The sequence below is a fragment of the Pseudorasbora parva genome, chromosome 6 (assembly GCF_024679245.1).
Source record: "Pseudorasbora parva isolate DD20220531a chromosome 6, ASM2467924v1, whole genome shotgun sequence".
Classification (NCBI taxonomy): domain Eukaryota; kingdom Metazoa; phylum Chordata; class Actinopteri; order Cypriniformes; family Gobionidae; genus Pseudorasbora; species Pseudorasbora parva.
Window position 1 is genome coordinate 9,785,742 of NC_090177.1, and position 21,814 is coordinate 9,807,555.

At 38.4% G+C, this 21,814-nt stretch overlaps 1 protein-coding gene across 2 annotated transcripts; it reads right to left on the reverse strand.

The window, feature by feature from the left end:
- Positions 1 to 1,983: 1,983 nt before the first annotated feature.
- On the reverse strand, positions 1,984 to 21,007 carry si:ch73-217n20.1 (complement receptor type 2). Of its 2 annotated transcripts, XM_067445548.1 has the most exons (14): positions 20,937 to 21,007; positions 19,561 to 19,652; positions 17,809 to 18,009; positions 17,622 to 17,718; positions 17,228 to 17,301; positions 16,549 to 16,737; positions 16,137 to 16,325; positions 15,725 to 15,913; positions 14,994 to 15,188; positions 13,560 to 13,745; positions 8,397 to 8,493; positions 7,087 to 7,160; positions 4,189 to 4,368; positions 1,984 to 2,496 (listed from the first exon to the last, which is right to left on the reverse strand). In XM_067445548.1, exons 1-14 carry the CDS (start codon positions 20,960 to 20,962, stop codon positions 2,306 to 2,308), a joined length of 1,980 nt encoding a protein of 659 aa, XP_067301649.1. In that variant the 5' UTR covers positions 20,963 to 21,007; the 3' UTR covers positions 1,984 to 2,305. The 2 variants fall into 2 exon arrangements, with proteins under 2 accessions (XP_067301649.1, XP_067301650.1); XM_067445549.1 differs by lacking the exon at positions 16,549 to 16,737 and having other exon boundaries at positions 1,985 to 2,496; positions 20,937 to 21,002.
- Between the last annotated feature and the right edge of the window lie 807 nt (positions 21,008 to 21,814).

Sequence of the window (21,814 nt, forward strand, 5' to 3'; positions counted from 1 at the left end):
TCATAGGTTTATTCAATCACAACAGTTTTATCAACAGATTAGCATGACATGACAGTTGTAATGCTAACACCATGATGATGTCACAAGAAAACAAAAGTTATTTTATATTACATTATTAAAATAAAGGACTCCGCTGTGAGGTTAATGCATCTTTTTGGGTCTAAGAATCAGCAGATCTGTTGTGTGTTTAGACTTTGATTGTTAACACGGCTGTGAAGCAAAGGCACTTGCAAATCTCTGATAATATCCAATCATGAATAATGAAGAAGCTGCAAGAAGCATGGTGGATAGGAGCATGATCTTAACAGGACATCATAATATCCAACACGCACTAACTGACGCAAAATACATTGATCAGCTTCATCAGCTTACATCAGGTCATCTGTAATGTATCCTCTTGTTTTACACTCTTTGACCACCAGGTGGTAGCCTACTGTAAGCAAATGAAGCCTTGAGAAATTTACACTTTCGTAAATCGTTTGGCTGAAAAGCTACATGAGACTTCATCTCGCCACCACTAATTACTCATGTAAACGTAAAAAAATAAATAATAATAATTAAAAAAAAAACTCAAATCTGTTCTCCATCTGTTCCCGCTTCTTTCAAAGCAAGAAACTAAATTGCGCACGCGCGTCATTTTTTGTGTAACTGAGTAGCGTGCCTAAACAATGCTAACTTTCTATTTCTGTATACATTCCTTACAGCATTTAATTAATAATAATTTGTTACATTTATATAGCGCTTTTCTAGGCACTCAAAGCACTTTACATAGAAGGGGGGACTCTCCTCAACCACCACCAATGTGCAGCACCCACCTGGATGATGACGGCAGCCATATTGCGCCAGAACGCTCACCACACACCGGCTTATGGTGGAGAGGAGACCGAGTGATGAAGCCAATCACAGGATAGGGGGAAGATTAGGAGGCCATGATGGACAGGGGACCAATGGGCAAATTTGGCCAGGAATTGGCCATTTATTCATCGTTAGTTAATAAAAGTACATGCATGTATTTTAGCTCAGGTCCATTAAATAATGTTAGATAGTAGTAAATGTTGAATTATAACCACCTAAGATTAATACATGCTTTCGAAATACTTTTAATTATGATTTGTTTATCTTAACTAATATAACAAGTGGAACCTTGTTGTAGTGTTGTTGCTTTACGCTCTGAAAGGGCGATTCTGAATATACCTGTATAGCCTAATTTAATTCATAATCAAAACCTTAATCAATATTTATCTTCCTATATTATTATATTGATTCTTTCCAGTTATGATTTTGCTTTATGTTTCTTGTTTTCTAAAGTGTCTTTCATTTAATTTATTATATTTTATTCCTTTTATATTTCCTTTTCCTGAAACACTAAAGAGTTGGAGATGAATATTGCCTGTACTATTGTCTGTACCTCTCACTGAGAGAAAGCACATGTTATCAGTATGTTTTGGGTTAGAACTTGGAGAGACTGTGTATCTGTGTATGTGCGCAATATTCTATGTTACAGATCAGCGTTGAGAATGGTGTACAATGGATACCCTCGGAAATTGGTGGACTTGTTCTGGCCAAGCTGGCGCCTGCTCCAGATCTGGAAGGTCACTACGGGCCTAATTCCAGGGTAAACGCGCCAACATGTGACACGTCTATGGAGACGAGCATCAGATTAAACGACGTGTGGAAATTTACCATGACTGTGCATTGTCTCTGAGCCAGTCAGAACCATCCACATTGCAGTAATGACGTGGATAGAAAACAGAACATACAAATTGTATGTACGATAGGGCGAGGCAACGAGACGGTGAGAGAGGGAGCGCGGCCTACGAACTCCTTATGGGACTTGAAGCTGGCTTCTGCTTTTGAAACTGCAAACTATTCTTAAGTAAATTTTATATTAATTAATTACACTCCTGACTCTTCGTCTTCATTTCTTCACGACTGGACCTGGGTCATAAGCTGTTAACAGCTCATTTTGTGCTGATTAAATAACCAAGCGTTTCTTTTTTTAAGAAATTAAGTGCTCTCTAAATTTTATTTATACTGAATAAAAAAACAACAGAAGATGAAAGCAATATATAAACAGTTTCCACAATGCTAGATTAACAAAATACATAAATAAAATTAATGAATTGCAACAAAAATTAAAATAATAATTCACAGTGCTTCATCTTCACTTGAGAATTATTATTTTATGAGAATAAATAGTCTTGAGTAAATACTAAATAGTGTTTTGCTCATTTTAATATAATGTAGTGATGAGAAAAGAGCTTCATTATGACTTTGAGACAGCGTGCTCTATGTTACGCGTCTTTCAGTATCTTTGCACACATTCTGGAAGTTTCGGTTCCCATTTCCCATCTGGTCCACAGGTGACGAAACTCTCTCCAATAAGTCTTAAACCAGGTCGGCAGGTGATCGTCACTGTGTTTCTGAATTTATAGACAGCCCTAAATCCCCTCATGCCTGATCCACCTGACACATGTGGGTGAGGACAGGTAATGTCTGAAAGACACAGGAAATAGTCTGTTAATGCAGGTATTTAAATTAACATTGTGTGGTGTCAAAGTACCAAAACAATGAAGAAACAAAGGAGGCATAGAATTATTATTAGTATTATTTTGTGTTATTGTCTAAATTTAGATATGGTCATGTAGGTTTAGTTTCTGGCCAATCACAACAGACTGGGCCATCTGACCAATCAGATCCCGAGTCAGACGTAACAACCCAGTGTTTGTGTAGTTGTTGCGTAACCCAGATCCTGGGTCAAAAATAACAGCCCAAGGGTTGAGTTATTTATTGGAGGCTTTTTGTGACCTCTTCAGGAGAGAGCAGTGCAGCTCCATCAGATTGATGCATGTCTTTGGTAAAATACATAAAATATTTTTTTTATAAATTAATTATTTTGCTGTAAATTGTTTAATTTTATATAAAGCAACATACAGGGGCACGGTGTCTTTTCCCAAGTGTTGCGCATGTCTTTTCATGTGATGGAAACGCCTGATACCTTGCATGCATTTTATGATTTAAATCAAAAAGATACAATAGGATGTTAAAATATGTTCTCAGAGCTGTACACTGATGGACAGGTTATGGAGTCAGTCACTGCATATTTCGGCTACGAGTAAGACACAAGGTGGCGGTCTGAAGTTAAAAGTTCCTCCGCTGAACATGACACGAGCTCCGGCACAAGTTCCAGTGCGTTGCGGTAACGGGACAACAGAGGCCGGTCGATTACACATCAATTACTTCCAAATGTTTCATTTTTACTTCTAATAGTTGTTAAACGAGTTTAATCGTTGGTAGTATGTATGAAAAACTAAATAAAATATGCTATACTGTAAAATATTATCAAAAATTAAGGAATTATCATGCAAGCCAGTGTTCGTTTAGAGCATTTAAGTTAGTCATCAAACACTGATTCAAGTAAAAAAAGAAGCTAGTGTTATAGTAAAAATTAATCAACCCATTATGCTGTGTTAAAAATTTCACAGCCAGTGGAAAATAGGACTCGGGGCAGAAATCATGTTCATAAATGTGATTATTAACGTTACTGTAGTGTGAAGTAGAGTGTTGTGGAGCTGAGCAAGGCCGCTGGAGCACAAACACACCTCGCGAGCAGCGGGACTTTTATTATGATGGGACAGTCGCCGGCGCCATTTCCACTTTTCCGGTCATGAGTATGAGGTAACGCAGCTCTGCTTATCATATTAGATACATTTAAGTGTGTTTAGAATGATGTTATGATGTTACTCATGAGTACGAGCTAAGTTAACAGCTCTTTTTATCATATTAGATACATTTAAGTGTGTTTAAAATGATGTTATGACGTTACTCTGTGTGTTCGCTCAGCGGCTGCTTTGACATTTGTTCACACTGCTCAGAGTAAAGCGCTTCTGCAGAATAAAACCGCAAACCGAGGGTAACGCAGATATGACGCCATTGACAGGCGACTCCCTCAGACGTCCCGGCTCCTTAGTTAAAATAGCAATTTTCTCACAATTTATAAATAGTTGAAAACATTTGGGATATTGTAAGAACTCAACTGAACAAAATATATAACACTGGCCTAGTGGTTTTTGGACATTTTACAGCAAAAATACTAGATAGTGCACCTTTAATCAACATGGGTAAAATGCAATTGAAGATTTTCTCAAATTGAATCAAGGAATCTTGACAGCCTTAGTTTATATGTACCTTTACACTCGGGAGGCGGGGCGCTCCAGGTGCCCTTCTTTGTGCAGTATATGTCTCTCGAACCAATCAGAGCGCCAGTATGGCAATGATAGGACACCGCACGACCGTAGGGAACAAAGTCATATGTGGGTTCAGACATCTCAGCACCCTTGACCTCTGGGGGTGGAGGACAGTGCACAGCTGCAAAACACACAAACACACACTGCCATCCATGATGGGGGTCGACTCCAAAAGAATCGAATCCTAAACTATAGCCCTTGATTCTGGGTCGACTCTAGTGTTGTTGATTGTATCTGAAATCGCTCAAAACATCAGCAAGAAGTGTACGAAATGAAGCGAGGAAGCCACTGCTGTATTACGCTCTGCATCCGAGAGCTGGAGCTTTCACAACAAATGTGTTACATACATACTTAAGTAGCTTAATTTAAAAAAACAGTCATACCTTCATATTGTAATTATACATTCCTCAGTGCCAGCATTGTAATTTCAGTGACGTTTTATTAATGCAACATTAATTTGGTCTTCCATGGTCAGGGCCGGCGTTTGCTATAGGCGAGCTAGGCGGTTGCCTAGGGCGACATTTGTGTTAGGGGCGCGAGCGCGCTCTAGTGCCGCCCATTACTTCCCATTAAGAATCGGAACAAGCGAAATACAACATAATGTTCATTAAACATGATCATCACGGGGCGCCCCCTCAGCCACACCTTTAATTACTTATCAACCTGATTATTAGATTGAATTGATGGTGATTATTGATTATTAGGTCAGGCAAGTGCTCATCTTGCGCGTTCATCAAAAATGAGGCGTCTAAACCCGCGGGTGCACAGGGACGGAAAAAGAGAAAAAAAAGAAAGGAAGAAAATCGAAAGAAAGCCCAATATAGAGGTTAGTCTTCTTATCTCAGCCAATAAGTTGTCAAACAAAATAAAATTACTTAGTATCAATCTTATCAACTAATATTTATTTTGTTTATTAATATTTATTAGATATTTATTAAAATAAATATTTATTAATATTTATTTTATCTGGCAGGTCACAACCAGACTAAGAGAGCTTGGTTTGGCGGTGCATGTTGTGGTGCCCCAGCATACTTGGTGGAGGAAAACACAGCAATATATGAGAGGGTTAACTGCTGGGTTTGGGAGTCACTGACGAGGAGGAAAGGGGCTGGGGGATGAGGAATGGAGAGAAGGGACCATGTCTATCTTAGGGATGTCTGTTGGTTGTGCTCACTGGCAATTGTGGAGTCGTTCCCAGATCTATAAAATTAAATTAAATAGTGTAAAAAAAATAAAAAAAATAAAAAAAAACTAATATTTATTTTATAAATATTATTAATATTGTCACTAAGCTATTGTCACTTGCTAGTTTTCTTCATAATTACTATACGTATTGCAAACATAACTTCACTGACAATAATCTACAATAACCTACATGGATGTCATTTAAATATCAAAAGTCCAGTTCGTTATAAATATGGATAACGTATGCATGTTATTTATGAAAAGTACAAACGCTCTCTACGTGGGCGTCAGAAGGAAATAAATACGGCCTCGTTTTTTTTTTTTTTTTTTTTTACTGGAGCAGCCTAACGAAAGATGCCATATTATCTACATCAAACACAAATATGCTGTGTTCACCAAATTCTTCACAGTGGCAGTAGTGTAGTGGTAAGACGCATGGCATCAAGATTAGATGCAGATCGATCAGAGGTTCGATCCTATCTTTTGCCACACTCGCTATATTCCCTTTTCCCATCACATATCAGATCGGAAAGGCATTTATTTTCAATAAAAAGTGAGAAAATGTTTGAAAAGTGGAAATAAAGCGTCGAACATGTTTAATAATAAGTGCTTCTCGGTTAGGGGTAGACCTAGGAAAACAGACATGTGCTGAATTAGAGACGATAAAAGTGAGTGGGGTGGGGGGTGGGGGGGGGGGCGCAAAACTCCATCTCGCCTAGGGCAACCAAAGAGCTAGAGCCGGCCCTGTCCATGGTTACCCTAATACGAGTTCATCATTTAAAAAAGCTCACATCAACAATAAACACATCAATAAATATGTGCTGCTTTCATTGGCAACAACTAGGTAACAGCATTGATAGGCTACTCATTTCAAGATAATGTCATCTGTGAATTGGACTATTTTGGACAAAAGTGTGTTTTTTCTTCAATACAGGGAATTTTATAGCCTAGAAATCTAGACGCACCCTAGCGGCAGCAAATCTAATCTGTCTGCGAGTGTCGTCTAGCACCTCTCAATACTCTTCTGAGCTGTATTCGCCTAACTCTTGCCGGGCCAATCACATCGTGTATAGAGTCGGTGGGCGGGGCCATAATGACGACGGCAGAGTTGCGTTTGTGTGCTTCTAGAAAACACAAAAACTGGCGAAAGGCGGTCTTTCGAATCAACTTTGACCGCGACTCTGGAAGACTTGGAGTTAAGCTTTTCTCTGAGAAAAGAACAAAGAGCGGCACTGAAGTCATTCTTAAAAAGGGAAGATGTGTTCGGAGTTTAGCCGACCGGATACGGCGAATGTTTAATCTATTAACAAGCTCCGCTTCACCTTCGTTGCTCTGGTTGGTTGTAGCGCTATCCAATCGCGTGCAGAGGAGGTTTGAAAGACAACCGTTTATCCGCCCCTCAGATTGAGCCCTGTCTATGGTGAGTTTCCAGACCAAACATCTTAATGTGGGTCTGGCTTATCAGGCTAGGGAATTTAAGCTTTGTATCAGATAAAGGGAATACATTTATTGTGTAATAACGACTGTAATATTGTGCTCTATTCCAGACCGTGTTTTGAAGTAAATTGAACAGAGTCATTTGGTTTGCAATTTTGTTATTTAAAGCACTGAGATTCAGATATTTAAAAAATAAAGGTATACAAAAACATCATACGTTCACACACAGGGATCCTTCCGTCCCAGCCTCCATCGCGGCAGAACAGCATTTGTTTGCCAATCAGTTCATACCTGATGAAAGCAATCAGAAGAAAAGGAAGAAAAAGAAAAAAAAGCAGTGAAAGATAACTTAACGCTGTGAACGTGCTGACTGACACATAGCTAGAGCACAGCTTTAAGCATGTGAACGCCAATTCAGTTCTCTTTTACGTCTTATTGCAATTGAATGGTGGAATACACACGCAATTTATATTAGAATGCCGTGTGGAGCATTTACATAAACAGCCAGTGAAACTAAACAATTGGGTGTAAACCGGATGTGAATCAGTATAATGGATCCGTGCATTTGGTCTTAAAGTGACAGTAATTCTCACTACATGTTAAATAAAACTGTTGTACCTCATTTGTTTAATTCATATCTTTGTTATATTGTATTTGTTCTGTTGTTTGTAATATGCTTCTTTTTTCTTATTATTGACAACAGAAATGAGACAAAATAACACAAAACAACTATATCCCGATATGTATTGTTATCGCGAAATAAAATTGATCATATCATGAAATAACAATTTGGTCATATCGCCCACCCCTATAGATATTCGACTCAATTGTTTTTAAGAGGACGTTCACATGTGTGGAAAACGCCGGATGTCGGACTTTCCAAAGCGCTTGGGAAGTTTCAACAAAGGTTAAAAGGATTTCCAGGACCAAAAATCACTTGCAGTAGCTCTGCTACTAAATTTATTCAAGTAGACGAGACGAAAAAACAAAACAATTCTTACGGAAAGGATGAAGCTTTTGGTTCCTGTCACATCATGGCATTCTGAAAAGTTGTATGTGATCTAGTGTATGTGCCTGAAAAAACTATTGTAAGCGTGCTTGTCATGCATCTACCTTTAAAATAATGAAGTTGGGCATGCAAAAGACGTGACATGAACCGCCCCTAATTGAGTTCATTTTTAGCGATGCTTACAATAATGTATATAGATTTTTTACTTTTTGGTATTAAATAAATTGTAAATATAAATCAACAATTATTCTGTGTTGCTCTACAAGTTTACAACTCTACAAGTCATTGCCATGCATAGGATTGTCTTCTCCACAACACATACATGCAATGCTTTCTTAAAATGTGTCCTAAAAACAACATCGTAGACACCTACCTCTTTACATACCTTAAGATGTTGCCATTTTTGGCTTTTCTCTACATTTTGGAGCAGAGCCCTTGTTTTAGGTCAGGCATTGTGTCTTATTTTAATTTCACCAAACACAAAGAGAAGCATTATAATATCTACTGCTGTATCTCACCCCTCTTGACAGATGGCTTTAGCTGAATGTCCGAATAACACGCCCGTATACTCGAAGCGGCCATATGAAATCTCTCCAGCAGATCCGCATCTCTTCCCTTTTGATACAAACATATTGTTAGATATGATAACACATCAGGAAAGTCAAGAATGTGCATCATGTGTGGTATCCAAAACTTTCATCAACTGCCTTTGGATATGAAGGCAGAAAGCAGATAAAGCGATGCACTGCAAAAATTGTCTTGTTTTCCGGAACTAATATCTCAAAATTCTTAAATCAAAATACATTTACTTAAGAGGCAGAATTAATTAATAGTCTTGTTTTCAGAAAAATATATCAAAATTAAGTGAATCTACGCAAAACAAGTGGCAAAACAACACTTTGCTGAAAGCCCTTATATATTATGCATTATAAGGTATTCATATACATACATGATAATATTTGCAGATTCTGAAATAAGTTGCTTGTCATGTGTTTTGATACATACATTATAGTATACATTTAGGAAGTATACATTATACTTCCTAAAGGTGTGTTCAATTAATAAATATGGATTATAAAGTATTATATTATGTATTATATGTGGTTACAATTATTCATGACACCATACAATGCATTATAATGTGCATTACAAGACATAATTAAAGTGTCCCTGTTACGCACTGACTGGTCAGATGGGCCATTCTGTTGTGATTGGTCTAGCACATACAGCGCATATTTCATAAAAAACAGCCATTACCATAACTGAACTCAGAGCTCAGCGATTTTACACACTCTAAAAACACTAACGATGACGTCGATTTCACACCAATACCAGCGTGAGTCCAAATCTATGATGAAACATTACAGATTGATCTTCTGAAAAATATTGTGTGATATTATATTTATACAATGTGTTGTTGTTTTTCTATTCCAATTCCAATGTTTCTTTCATTTGAACCTATGCTAATTGTCTAATTAACATATTATAGGCCTACCTTGCTAACATTACAAAACCTGTTTTTGATATCTGGAATGCAAAGCAAAACTCAACCAATAGATAAAACACCAATAATAAACAAGTCTCTACTTTAACTATCACCTAAACATCATCTTGCTGTAAACAGGACAAAGCAAAGAAAAAAGGAAGAACGAATTGAGTTAGTGACTTTACTTTCCATCTTCAAGGTAAAATAATAACAGTACTTTCTGGTAGGCGACTGTTGCTTCTTTGTTTTCTTTTTTTGGCAATCACTCAAATAAAAGATGAATGCCATGGTCAAAAATAATGTGTAATAATAATTTAAATATTTTTGCAAATGCAAACATACCTAGGGGGATAAGTATGCCTACATCTCACACAGGCATGTCCCTATAAATAAATTAATTAATTAAAGGAACTGTATTTAAGAAATGTATTTCAATGAATCATAAACTGGCCCTTATATGTCACTAGACATTAAGAAATCATGTTAATTTCAAATACTTCCATCACTGACAACAGTAGTCCGGCCAGGATATTGTCATCTAAAAGCTGTTGTTGCAGCCCTCAACTGATGTTGATGTTGTCATGTTGTGTTTTGGCCTGAAGCTCCACCCTCCACCTATCGACCAATCACAAAGTCATTAGTGTTTCGTCATCCGGGTTGCCAGATCTGCTCTAGTTACCACAGCTGCAGATCTACAAACGTTCCTGCTGACCCTGCAGCTTATCTGGCAACCTCGAGTCAGGGGGGAGGGGGAGAGGGGATAGTGATTGCAGTACCAGTTTTGGCCACAATTTTACATACACTTCCTTTAACAAAATATTGCATATATGACAATGGGCCCTATTTTAACGATCTGAAACGCGTCAAAGCGGAAAGCGCAAGTAACTTTGTGGGCGGGTCTCGGCGCTGTTGCTATTTTCCCGGCGGGATAAATGGCTCTTGCGCCCGGCGCAAATCTAAAATGGGTTGGTCTGAAGTAGCTTCATTATTCATAGGTGTGGTTTGGGTGTAACGTGAATAAACCAATCAGAGAGGCATCCAACATTCCCTTTAAAAGCAGGTGCGCAAGTTCCATTATGGATTGCTATTAATATGGCGTATTTACCAGGCGCACGTTCTTGTAAGCGCAGCCCTTACGAAACAAAAATATATTGCAGTATATTGGAAAATTTCATGCAATACATTACGCAATATATTCACATATATGGGAATTAATATTTATATCTTTCAATATATTGCATTATATTGAAAGCGGCAATCATTTGTAAAGTTTGCAATATATTACATGAATATATATAGCCTAATATATTTTATAATACCATCCATATATTATTCCATATATTTGCAATATAAATATATGCAATATATGCAATTAAAATATATTTCAAGTAATATATTGGTAAATATATTTTCCTTTCGTAAGGGAGTGAAAGACAGAGAAGTTGTGTTGTAGCCTATGGGGATGGGAGAAACCCACCCAAAATAGCGTCGGTTAAACAGTTTTTTAGTTTTTCAGTCGATTTTTTTTCCTGGTTCTTGACGGACAAACCAATTTGTCAGATGTCCTTATATACATATATGTCTTGCCACTATTGGGCAAACAGGTCTGATCCTTAATTACTACAATTAGCCTGAATAATTTGTAAGCTAGATTTATGCCTATTTTTTTCACATCTTCGTGGCACACCACAATGTGTTAATATTTTTTTAGTGTAACAATTTATGATTTGCAAAAATAACTGTTGCATCTGTGTAGATTACATGAGCAAAGTGTCTGCGCGTTGTACACGCTATACATTATGGTCAAGCATGAGCCCTTAAAATAGCATAATGAACAACACGCAACGCACCACTGACTTTAGACCAGGTTTTTTCTGGTCAGTGGCGCAATTGTTTAATGGAACAGGAAAATAGCACCAGGGATTGTTTGCGCCGGAACACGCCTCCTTTTTTGCGCTGAACCGCCCAGGGAGCACAAGTTCATTCACTAGTTTAGCGACGTGCTTCTGTGGAGGGAAAAGCGCGCTTTGCGCGGGTGCAAAATAGGAATGACACATGCGTCGGTGTACAAAGTCAATTGCACTGGGTGCAAGATAGGGCCCAATAACAGAAACAATCCAATGTTTGGGCCTACCTCAGGAAAAAAGAAAACTACTAATGAACTCCACTTCATCTGTGAAGTTCAGTTGAGTTTTTGACTTATCCAGCAGAGCTTTGAGGTATTCAAAAAGAATGGCTTATTATTTATAGTACAGTTATTATTTTACCTTATGCAATTGAAGATGAAAAGTAAGTTAGCCGGTTAGCCAGATACTTACACAATAAGCATATATTGTAGAGCACAGCATCTTCTCGGCGTGATGCTATCCAGTACCCGCTGCAATGTTTGAAGGGGTTCAAGTTTTTTACCTGGTGTCTGTGTGAGCAATAAGTGGAGGGCCAAAATGCTAATGTTTCGTCATGAAGTCATAATGAAACAGCTTACGACTTGTTTGAAAAACGATTTGTTTAATTGACTCAGAGACGACTCTTACATTTGAGACAATAACTATATACTGTGCACTTTCAGATTTTAAACTTTGCAGGATGGTCTCATTCAGTTTTTTCATTCATTACACACTACATGAAATGTTATTCTCAAAAATCCATAATCGGATCACTTTAAAGCTACACTGTGTAACTTTTTTAGTTTATTCTTAGCTAAAATCACTTAGTTCTTTCAAAAATATATGTGCTCATAAATGTATATTTACTTCTTTCAAGTAATAATGCATTCTCGTAATTACCATTGAAAATACATAAGTGTTGAGGGTTCGGATGGCGGTCGCCATGTTGCTCCTCCATCTTGAAAGTACATTTGCCAAAGAGGGACATACCCGTAAATTCAAGCTTCGCTTTTCGCGTTTTTACACTCGATGCACCGTGTCGAATGTGAAGAGGGGGATTGCTTGAGGCTGCTATAAGATGATGGAGGATCACTCTTAAGCCCCTTTCACACTGCACGTCGGACCCGCAATATTCCCGGAACATTGCCGGGTCGCCTTCTGTGTGAAAGCAATCAAGTCCCGGAATTGATTACCGAATTCGACCCGGGTCGGGGACCTAGTAACATTGCGGGATATGTATCAGAGTCGCCAAGAAAGCGGAAAAGAGAATTAAGACGGCAACGCAACGGGCAAATCAACAAGACAAAAGGAAATATTGGAGTGGCCTTTCCAAGATGGAAAGAGCTCATGAGGAGCAACGATTTTAAAAAGAACGCCGACGTTGCCTGCTTTCTTCTCGACAGGTAATATTAATTCAGCCTATTTGTGTATATTGGAAGTTTTATTGTTGCTTGGCTAATTGTATCATGGTGTGCTGTGCATAACACTAGAACGACGTCTAGGATAGTTTTCCTCGCGTCAATGATGAAAAAGTATTGTTTACCTTATAACATAAATCCGTGTTCTATAACGGATAACATGAGATTAATATTTTAATTGCATTATAATTTGTTTGCCTTACGCTAGTGATGTCGTACAATATACACAATAACGATAGCACTGATAAAAGAACCTGATAGCTGATGTTAGCAATGGACTGGTTAAAAATAACGAAAACGTAAAACTATTATTCATTTTACATAGATTAATTTGATCATAGATCATTTGGTAAATTAAATAACTGCAAATTATAATAGTTTTCAAAAGTTACCTCATCACATGAAGCAACAGTCACCGAAGAGGTCGAACTGGAAGCCATGACTAAATCGGCCACCGTAGGAGTTGAAACGAAATCGAAATTGAGAGGAACAGAAACTATTATACACTGGATGGTCATATACCTTTACACCACTAGATGGGGGAAAATATCACACAGTGTAGCTTTAAGGCATTACAAGCACTTTTATAATGCATTATACATACAGGCTTTAAGTGAAGTGTTACCTAAACGTGTTGCAGCTTTGAATTGCGATTCATTTTCTGACCACATTGGCAGACTTTTTTTCTTGTTTAAGCACAAAGAATTTTGCGCTTAAACTTAATTTCAAAACATTTTACAGAAAATAAAATGTAGTAATTAAGTAATCTGGCTTCTCAAGTAAATATATTTTGATTTAAGAATGTTTAGATATTTGTACTGGAAAACAAGTCAAACTGACTGAGGAAGAAAATCAGTGTGAGCAAATGCAGATAAAGGTTCTATGACATACGTTCACATTGAAGCAACAGCTTTGTCCACTGGCCACCTTGACAGCGTATACTGTCACTCCCTCTGACCCGGCGGTATCCTACCCCACATTTGTAACGAATGCGAGCACCAGATGGGTACTCTTTCAGCATGGAGGACCAGTCTCTGAGGTCCATGTAGGGGTATGAAGGAGCTGGACCACATTGAGCTGTGGGAAAAACAAAATGACTTAAATGCTGAGTCTTGTCTATATTATTTACTTATATTATTTCCCTCACAATTTTTTAAAAATAAATAATAATCAAATTCAAATATAAGCAAATATATACACAGATTGGGCATAACATTATGACAGGTGATGTCTGTGATTATCTCTTCATCACAGCGCCAGTTAGTTGGTGGGATATATTAGGCAGCAAGTGAACATTTTGTTCTCAAAATTGATGTGTTAGAAGCAGGAAAAATGGGCAAGCGTAAGGATTTGAGCGAGTTTGACAAGGTCCAAATTATGATAACTAGACGACTGGGTCTGATCATCTCCAAAACTGCAGCTCTCGGGGGTGTTCCCGGTCTGCAGTGGTCAGTCTCTATCAAAAGTGCTTCAAGGAAGGAACAGTGGAGAACCGGTGACAGGGTCATGGGCGGACAAGGCTCATTGATGCACGTGGGGAGCGAAGGCTGGCCTGTGTGGTCTGATCAAACAGACGAGCTACTGGAGTTCAAACTGCTCAAGAAGGTAATACTGGTTCTGTTAGAAAGGTGTCAGAATACACAGAGCATCTCAGTTTGTTGTGTATGGGGCTGCATAGCCGCAGACCAGTCAGGCTGCCCATGCTGACCCCTGTCCATCCCTGAAAGCGCCAACAGTTTCACATGAGCATCAGAACTGGACCACAGAGCAATGGAAGAAGGTGGCCTGGTCTGACGAATCATGTTTTTTTTTTACATCACATGGATGGCCGGATGTGTGTGTGTCGCTTACCCGGAACACGTGGTACCATGGCAGAGGCAGTGTGATGCATTGGGGAATGTTCTGCTGGAAAACCTTGGGTCCTGCAATCCATGTGGATGTAACTGACACGTAATTTTCAGCAGCCATTACTCTAGTGTCAGATAGAAAAGTAATGCTGCATAATGATGCTCATCCGCATATCAGAGGCCAGCTCTAAATTATTCCTTAAACGTCTATTTTGTCTGAACTGGTTTCATTCGCCTAGGCTCAATACTGCTATTGCTTTGTGTTCATCGAGCTAATAAAATATTTACATTTAAATCAATATTTTGAGTCTCATTATTAACTTATGTGGCAAGTAGACATGTAATAAGCGGGATAATGTACATCCAACTAAAACAGAGCCCTTTAGTCAGGGTCCTGGTCACCTTGTTAGGGATTTGAGGTCATGTGACTACAATGTTTACTACTGTTTGAAACCTTTCAACACATTAATGCACCTACCAGTAGCTGAAATCCTTTTAGGGCGACACTCAGGCAAGCCCTGCCATTGGCCATCTGGTCCACACGTGACCTGCGGTGGGCCACTCATATCAAAGCCCTCATGGCATTGTACGTCCACCTTGTCTTTGGGTTTGTACTGACGTCTGAATCCATCTATCTCTCCGTTTGCCACAGTAGGTGCTGAACAGTGGATCACTGATAATAAACGAGAGTTAAAAATACTCTCACTGCTTTCATTTGAAGTGAAGAACAATTTGCATTCATATTTATGCATTTAGCAGACATTTTCATCCAAAGCAAGGGTCTTCACACTTCCTGACGTTTAGAGCTAGAAACTGAGCAGTGAGCAGTATGAAATTTAGGAGGAAGCTGAACTTAGTTTCAGATTAAGAATTCAAACCAGGAAAGCATCTGAAATCACAGTCTCTTGAGTACGGTAGGTACTTTTGAATAAGGACGACCATTTAAAAAGTATGTACTATGTAATCCGAACATACTGCATACTAACATATCCGCCAAGTTGACAATCTCCTGACCTACCAGCATCAGTTACATCATTTCACCATCATGGCATCATGGGAGAGTAAAGTGTCCAGTCTCGCAAGTTGTAGGTCTTCAGAGTATTTTTTGCCAACTCTTTTATGAGTACTGTGAATTATTTTGTCATAGACAGTTTTTAGCCTTAGGGAAGTATGCGATTTCAGATGCAGTGTGAAGACAGCCTAAATTACCTTGAGGGCGACACTCAGGCAAGTTCAGCCACTGGCCATCTGCTCCACATGTGACCACTGATGAGCCAATCAGATCAAATCCCTCTTTGCAGATGATGGTTACTGTGTCTTGGGGTTCGTACTGCGTCCTCTCTCCAGGTTTTACCAATCGGTTTGCCACAGCAGGAGCTGAACAGAAGATCTTTTGCTCTAAAAAACACAGTGTCAAAAACTCGATGTGTTTCCCCAAAAGCGTTTAATAATAATAATAATAACAACATCAACAATACAACCCGAGCCGTGTTTTAGGCGCAGCTAATTGACCACACTCAGAAGATCGCAGATTAGGAGCTGTCATGTAAGGAGTTATGAGATCGGCAAGATACTGGGAAGTATGCAATTTCAGATGCAGTGTGAAAACAGCCTAAATTACCTTCAGGACGACACTCGGGCAAGTTCAGCCACTGGCCACCTGATCCACATGTGACCACTGATGAGCCAATCAGATCAAATCCCTTACTGCAGATGATGGTTACTGTGTCTTGGGGTGTGTACTGCGTCCTCTCTCCAGGTTTTACCCATCGGTTTGCCACAGCAGGTGCTGAACAGAAGATCTTTGGCTCTAAAAAACACAGTGTCAAAAACTTGATGCGTTTCCCCAAAAGCGTTTAATAATAATAATAATAACAACATCAACAATACAACCCGAGCCGTGTTTTAGGCGCAGCTAATAGACCACACTCAGAAGATAACAGATTAGGAGCTGTCATGTAAGGAGTCAAGAGATCGGCAAGATACTGGGAAGTATGCAATTTCAGATGCAGTGTGAAAACAGCCTAAACTACCTTCAGGACGACACTCGGGCAAGTTCAGCCACTGGCCATCTGGTCCACATGTGACCACTGATGAGCCAATCAGATCAAATCCCTTACTGCAGATGATGGTTACTGTGTCTTGGGGTGTGTACAGCGTCCTCTCTCCAGGTTTTACCAATCGGTTTGCCACAGCAGGTGCTGAACAGAAGATCTTTGGCTCTAAAAAACACAGTGTCAAAAACTTGATGCGTTTCCCCAAAAGCGTTTAATAATAATAACAACAACAACACAACCCGAGCCGTGTTTTAGGCGCAGCTAATAGACTACACTCAGAAGATCGCAGATTAGGAGCTGTCGTGTAAGGAGTTATGAGATCGGCAAGATACTGGGAAGCTAAATCATGTAAAGCCTTATATGTTTGATGATTAACATTACCAGTATAGACCACTAGAGGGCAATAATGACCTGCAGAGTCAGTTTACCTCCTACAAATCTTGGAAAGCAGACCTCTGGTTTGAGTCAAACTCAATAGATCAAAGGGGATTTACTGCCAAACAATCCTCTTACATCTAATGCACATGTCTGGTTAAACTCCATCATGCTGTTTCATTTAGGGTTTTTAGAATATATAATTGAATTTCAAGAGTGTGGATCTGTAATAGCTAGAAAGGGCTGCGGTGATTTTAAGATGACAAAGGGTTAAACTCACCCTCACAGATGGGGTCTGTGCCGTTCCAACCATTTTCCATACACATACGGACTTTTTCTCCTCTCAAAACATATCTGCATGAGAAAACGATTAATGACATGATAAAAATCATCATAAAGCGAAACATTATTTGCCTGGTTTAATTAACCATTTAGTAAATGGAGAGGAGACCTAGAACAAATTAAAGAAAAGACAGAGCTTTCATGTGAAAATATACATTACAACTCATTTAAACTGTCCTTAAATAAATAAATAAATAAATAAATAAATATGATGCTTAACCCCAACAAGAAAAGCAATTATCTTATTCTACAGTGTCTATTTATTCTCATAACAGTGTCTTCACTGATTTATGGACTTCAGACATAATGAAAATAAGGTTTCAGTAGCCTACCCTTTATTACACACAGCAACGGCTTTGTCACCAAATGATCGTCCTTTTTGATTGTATCGCCCATTCTCTATTTCACCCAGGGCATAGCACTTTTTCCCTGTGAGAACAAATTAGGGAAACCTTGAAAAAGTGAGGAGCAAGAAATGCATAGATATTTTAGAGACATAGATAAACAGATCCATCTTACTTTCGCAGTTCATGTTCAACGTTGTCCACTGTCCTTGCCTACATTGTGATTTCTTAGTTCCTCCTGAATACGAATAACCCGGAGCACATTTATAAGTCACGATTTCCTGTTCATTGAACACTGTTTTGAGAAGATATTTGTCTTGCAGCTGCTTGTGCAGATATTTGGTTGGTTCGCCACATTTATTATGAGTTTGAGACACTGAAACAGAAATTCAAAGCACAAAAGTGATAGTGATGAAAAATGCCATCAGGATAAGCTTCTGGATAAGTTGTGGCTGAGTTCTGGGGTAAAGGTGGTGGCAGTTCGGTTCTTGTCTGCCTGACATTTGGGGATTACGGCGTTGGTATGGGCCAGTTCTGGATAATTTCTGGGTACATTGTAAAACTCTGGGTGAGTCTCGCTTTGCTTCCGGAATTGCTCAGGTTGACTATCGGCAAAAAGCTCTTGGGCCAACCTTGGACCGTAATTCCATGCGGTATGTGGGCCAAAATCTCAGCCGAAATTTAGCCAGATCCGGCCCAAAGCAAATTTGCTATCTGGGATATGATTAGGTAATGCTTTTATTATGCATGTCTGCCGTACTGAAAATAACATGCTATTGAATCACTTAATCATCAATATGATGTAAATACTGTATAAAATTCAATCATTTATTTAAGGTATTTTGATTGTGAATTCTGTAAAGTAGCAATGACCTGCAACTGGAAGATATTATGCAATGCATGACTTGGAAAAACTATTTTAAACGTGTGGTTAAGTGTGGGGGGGGGGGGGGGAAGCTTATGGTATGCACATAAGAAAACACCTCCACCTACTACTAGACATGTGTATGGTAAGGGCTCCAGACTAACGTTTTTCACTAGGAGCAGGGGCACCCAACTCAAAATTTCAGGGCCACAATCAGAAAATTTAGGGGCGCACACCACAAATCAACATTTCCACTGTATTACTAATACAAACTCAAAGAATGACAACATTTCGTATGAGATGTGACAGAGCATGCGATTTGTCGAATTCAGTGAACAAGGCCCTTTACTGAACGAGACACTTTTGAGTCTGAACGAGAGATCTAGTTGTTGAACGGTATACTGATAGAGAACAGGTAGAGCTTGGCTAGTTTGGTATATTTGCAGCAAAGAAAGAAATGTACACTTTACCACTGTAATGAAAAGGTGTAAAACGCAGGCTGATGGTTTAATGATTACTGTACCTTACAGAGTAAGCACTAGTTTTGTCTTCGTATATAGTTTGAAAAGGTTTCGTATTTTGAATAAAATGACTTCATTACATTTGAGTCATTTACTTCTATAAAAACTGTTTAAAAAAAAAGTGACAATTGGTTAATCTCGTGTGTCACTTCAGCAAATGTATTCTAGAGAGCATGGAGTGATATATTGAATAAACACGCCCACACACACACACACACACACACACACACACACACACACACACACATTTTCGTAGCAAACATTTGGTGCAGTCTGGAGCCCTGATGCTTCATGAAACTACAGAACCCTTGCAGGCTACAGTAGCCCTGAATTAATATGGAAGGAAAAAAAAAACGGTTGATATTGGTTAAATTAGCTTTAACTGACAGGTGTCCATCAAACTAGACAATTACGTTTAAATTATATCATACGTCATTGTACTATATGCCACATCGAGAGCTTGCAGTGTCTACAACTTTGTTGATTATAAACCGATCTAGTCTCGTAGACATTTAATGTAACCTTGTATAAAGATACTCACCTACAAAGTGCGCAAACACAAGTATGAGTATATTCCCCCAAACAGTCGCCATATTCACGGATTTCTCCAGACGAAGTGAAGGAATCTGAACTCTGAAGGAGAACAAATAACGCGTTCAAATTACACTTGCAGTGCTTAACACACGCCTGCTGTCGTGACGAAAGCTCAAACCCTGCCCTTTCAGTGTAAAGCCATAATCACTTCTACATTGGTAAGTTTACTGTACAATAGAGTCTGGGATCGTGACGTAAGCAACGCAACGCAACGCATTTGGGGATTTTAGGTCACGGAGGCCGCTGTCAGTACTGTGTTGTAAAGGAAATTGACGCTTTTAGTTCTAAAAGTAGAACTAACGACTGACTCATTCAAAGAATATCAAAATGTTCATTTATACATCTAAACGAACTAGTAACTGTTGCTATGTTACTAGTTTTTTTTCTTTTTTTTAGACAACAATCTAATTGTGGATAGCTTGTTCTGTTTCTCTAGTATCATGCTAATATCACTACTTCATTAGGCCTATTACTAATTAGCCTACATTTTTATTTCTGTCAAGTTGATTATGAAGTGACTAGCAAACGAAAAAGAATTAGTAGGCTAGGAGATGAAAAGGTAGCAGTCTAGCCTACATGTCATTATTCCATATTAATAAAATATTATGTAAATAAGTTAGTAACAGATAAAGAAATAACTTTAAATATGCCTAACAATACAGTTTGAACCACTTTATATTGCATTATAGTACATTCAGGCTATATTGTCTGGTTATTTATCATTGTCTGATTTTTATTTCATTTTAATAAATGCTTTTTTTCTTTGATAGCTGTAGCTGCTGTTCAGAGCTGGTAAAGGTTTTGCAAGATACATCATTAAAACAAGCTCATACATGTTTTAAAGCATTTAATGTCTGTATAATTTTTCTCCTGGGGAATTCCACTCATAAATCATATGTTGGATCTTTAAGATTTGGAGAAAAAAAAGAGCAAATGAACCCATGTTCTCAAATGTAGTTTTAAAATGTTAAAGGGGAGTTTTGCTTTACTTGCAACAGTCTAAACATTCATGGTTATCTTTTGTAGTCCTTGAGATATTTTAGATTAAAAAATATCTCTGCGATGGATTGTTTATGAGCGTCATCCTTGATTGAGCAGTCCTAACAGCCATAAAATATTCCCATTTGACATGTTTGAGTGTTAAACAATCATATGGATGTCATTATTATTCTTAACCTCTGCAATAGTTTAGAGATCCAGTAAAACAATCAGCCGGTTTGAGGCGAGGCTGGTAAAACAGGCAAAACACTGTGCATGAATGCACATTCAAGCAGGTCTTATAAAATCACAGACGCCCTACCTTGAGAAAGACATAATCGTTACCCCATTTGCTGCGGGTGGGGCCCCATTTGAATACATGGTGATGATGTCACAGTTTCTGTTGTCCAACTTCAGGGTTTCAATTCACTGTGGAGACAAAATGTGCATGTGATGTGTTAGCAAAGGCCACTTTGTTTTGTCTAGAATGTGATTGGATCAAAATTCCAGTAAATAACACTAGAATAATTTTCCCAAGAATGGAATCCCCTCTAATCAATGTGCAGAAGAAAAATAAATAAACTAAAATGACAATGTTACCATTTATTACAGGCTTGCTTAATATGTTTAACAATATTAATGACTCACTTGATGTTATTTTAGGACAATCTACAAACGTTCTACAAAAAAAGGATTTTTTTTTATTCCAGAGCTGTGTAAACGTGCTGTAAAAAGTGTTGTGGCTATGCTCAAGGTGATGGCTCAAACAATCCGCCCTTTTCCACATGGTAGACCAGTTTATGGGCACTATGCAGGAAATTAAAACATGAATCATTCCAGAACTATAACCAGCCATTAACCAGAGCCAAAAGATGATTTTATATAATGCATGATGTATGATTACTGCAACATTGCACAATTTGAATGCTATATTTAAATGACAGAAAGAAAAAAAATGCTGATTGGTAAGATGTTTTAAAATCACGTTGCCATTTGTGGAAATTGGCAATGGCATGGTTCAAATCATACTTATCTGAACATTAATTAGTTTGTAGCAGTAAATTAAGAGATTAAGAAATTAAGAGATCATATCAATCACAAGTATGTATGGAGTACCACAAGGCTCAGTGATGTTGATTTTCACCCTGTACATGCTACCACTGGGAGATAACATTAGGAAGCATAGTGGGGGTTTTTTCACTGTTTTGCTGATGATACTCAAC

Excerpts from the sequence above, each read along its gene's own strand:
- si:ch73-217n20.1 (XM_067445548.1), bottom strand. The coding sequence starts at position 20,962 with ATGGGGCCCCACCCGCAGCAAATGGG. Across the intron at positions 13,746-14,993 it reads TAAAAGGATTTCAGCTACTG|CTCAATGTGGTCCAGCTCCT; the intron begins GTAGGTGCATTA and ends TTTTTCCCACAG. Across the intron at positions 8,494-13,559 it reads GCTGTTGCTTCAATGTGAAC|GGAAGAGATGCGGATCTGCT; the intron begins GTATGTCATAGA and ends TTGTATCAAAAG.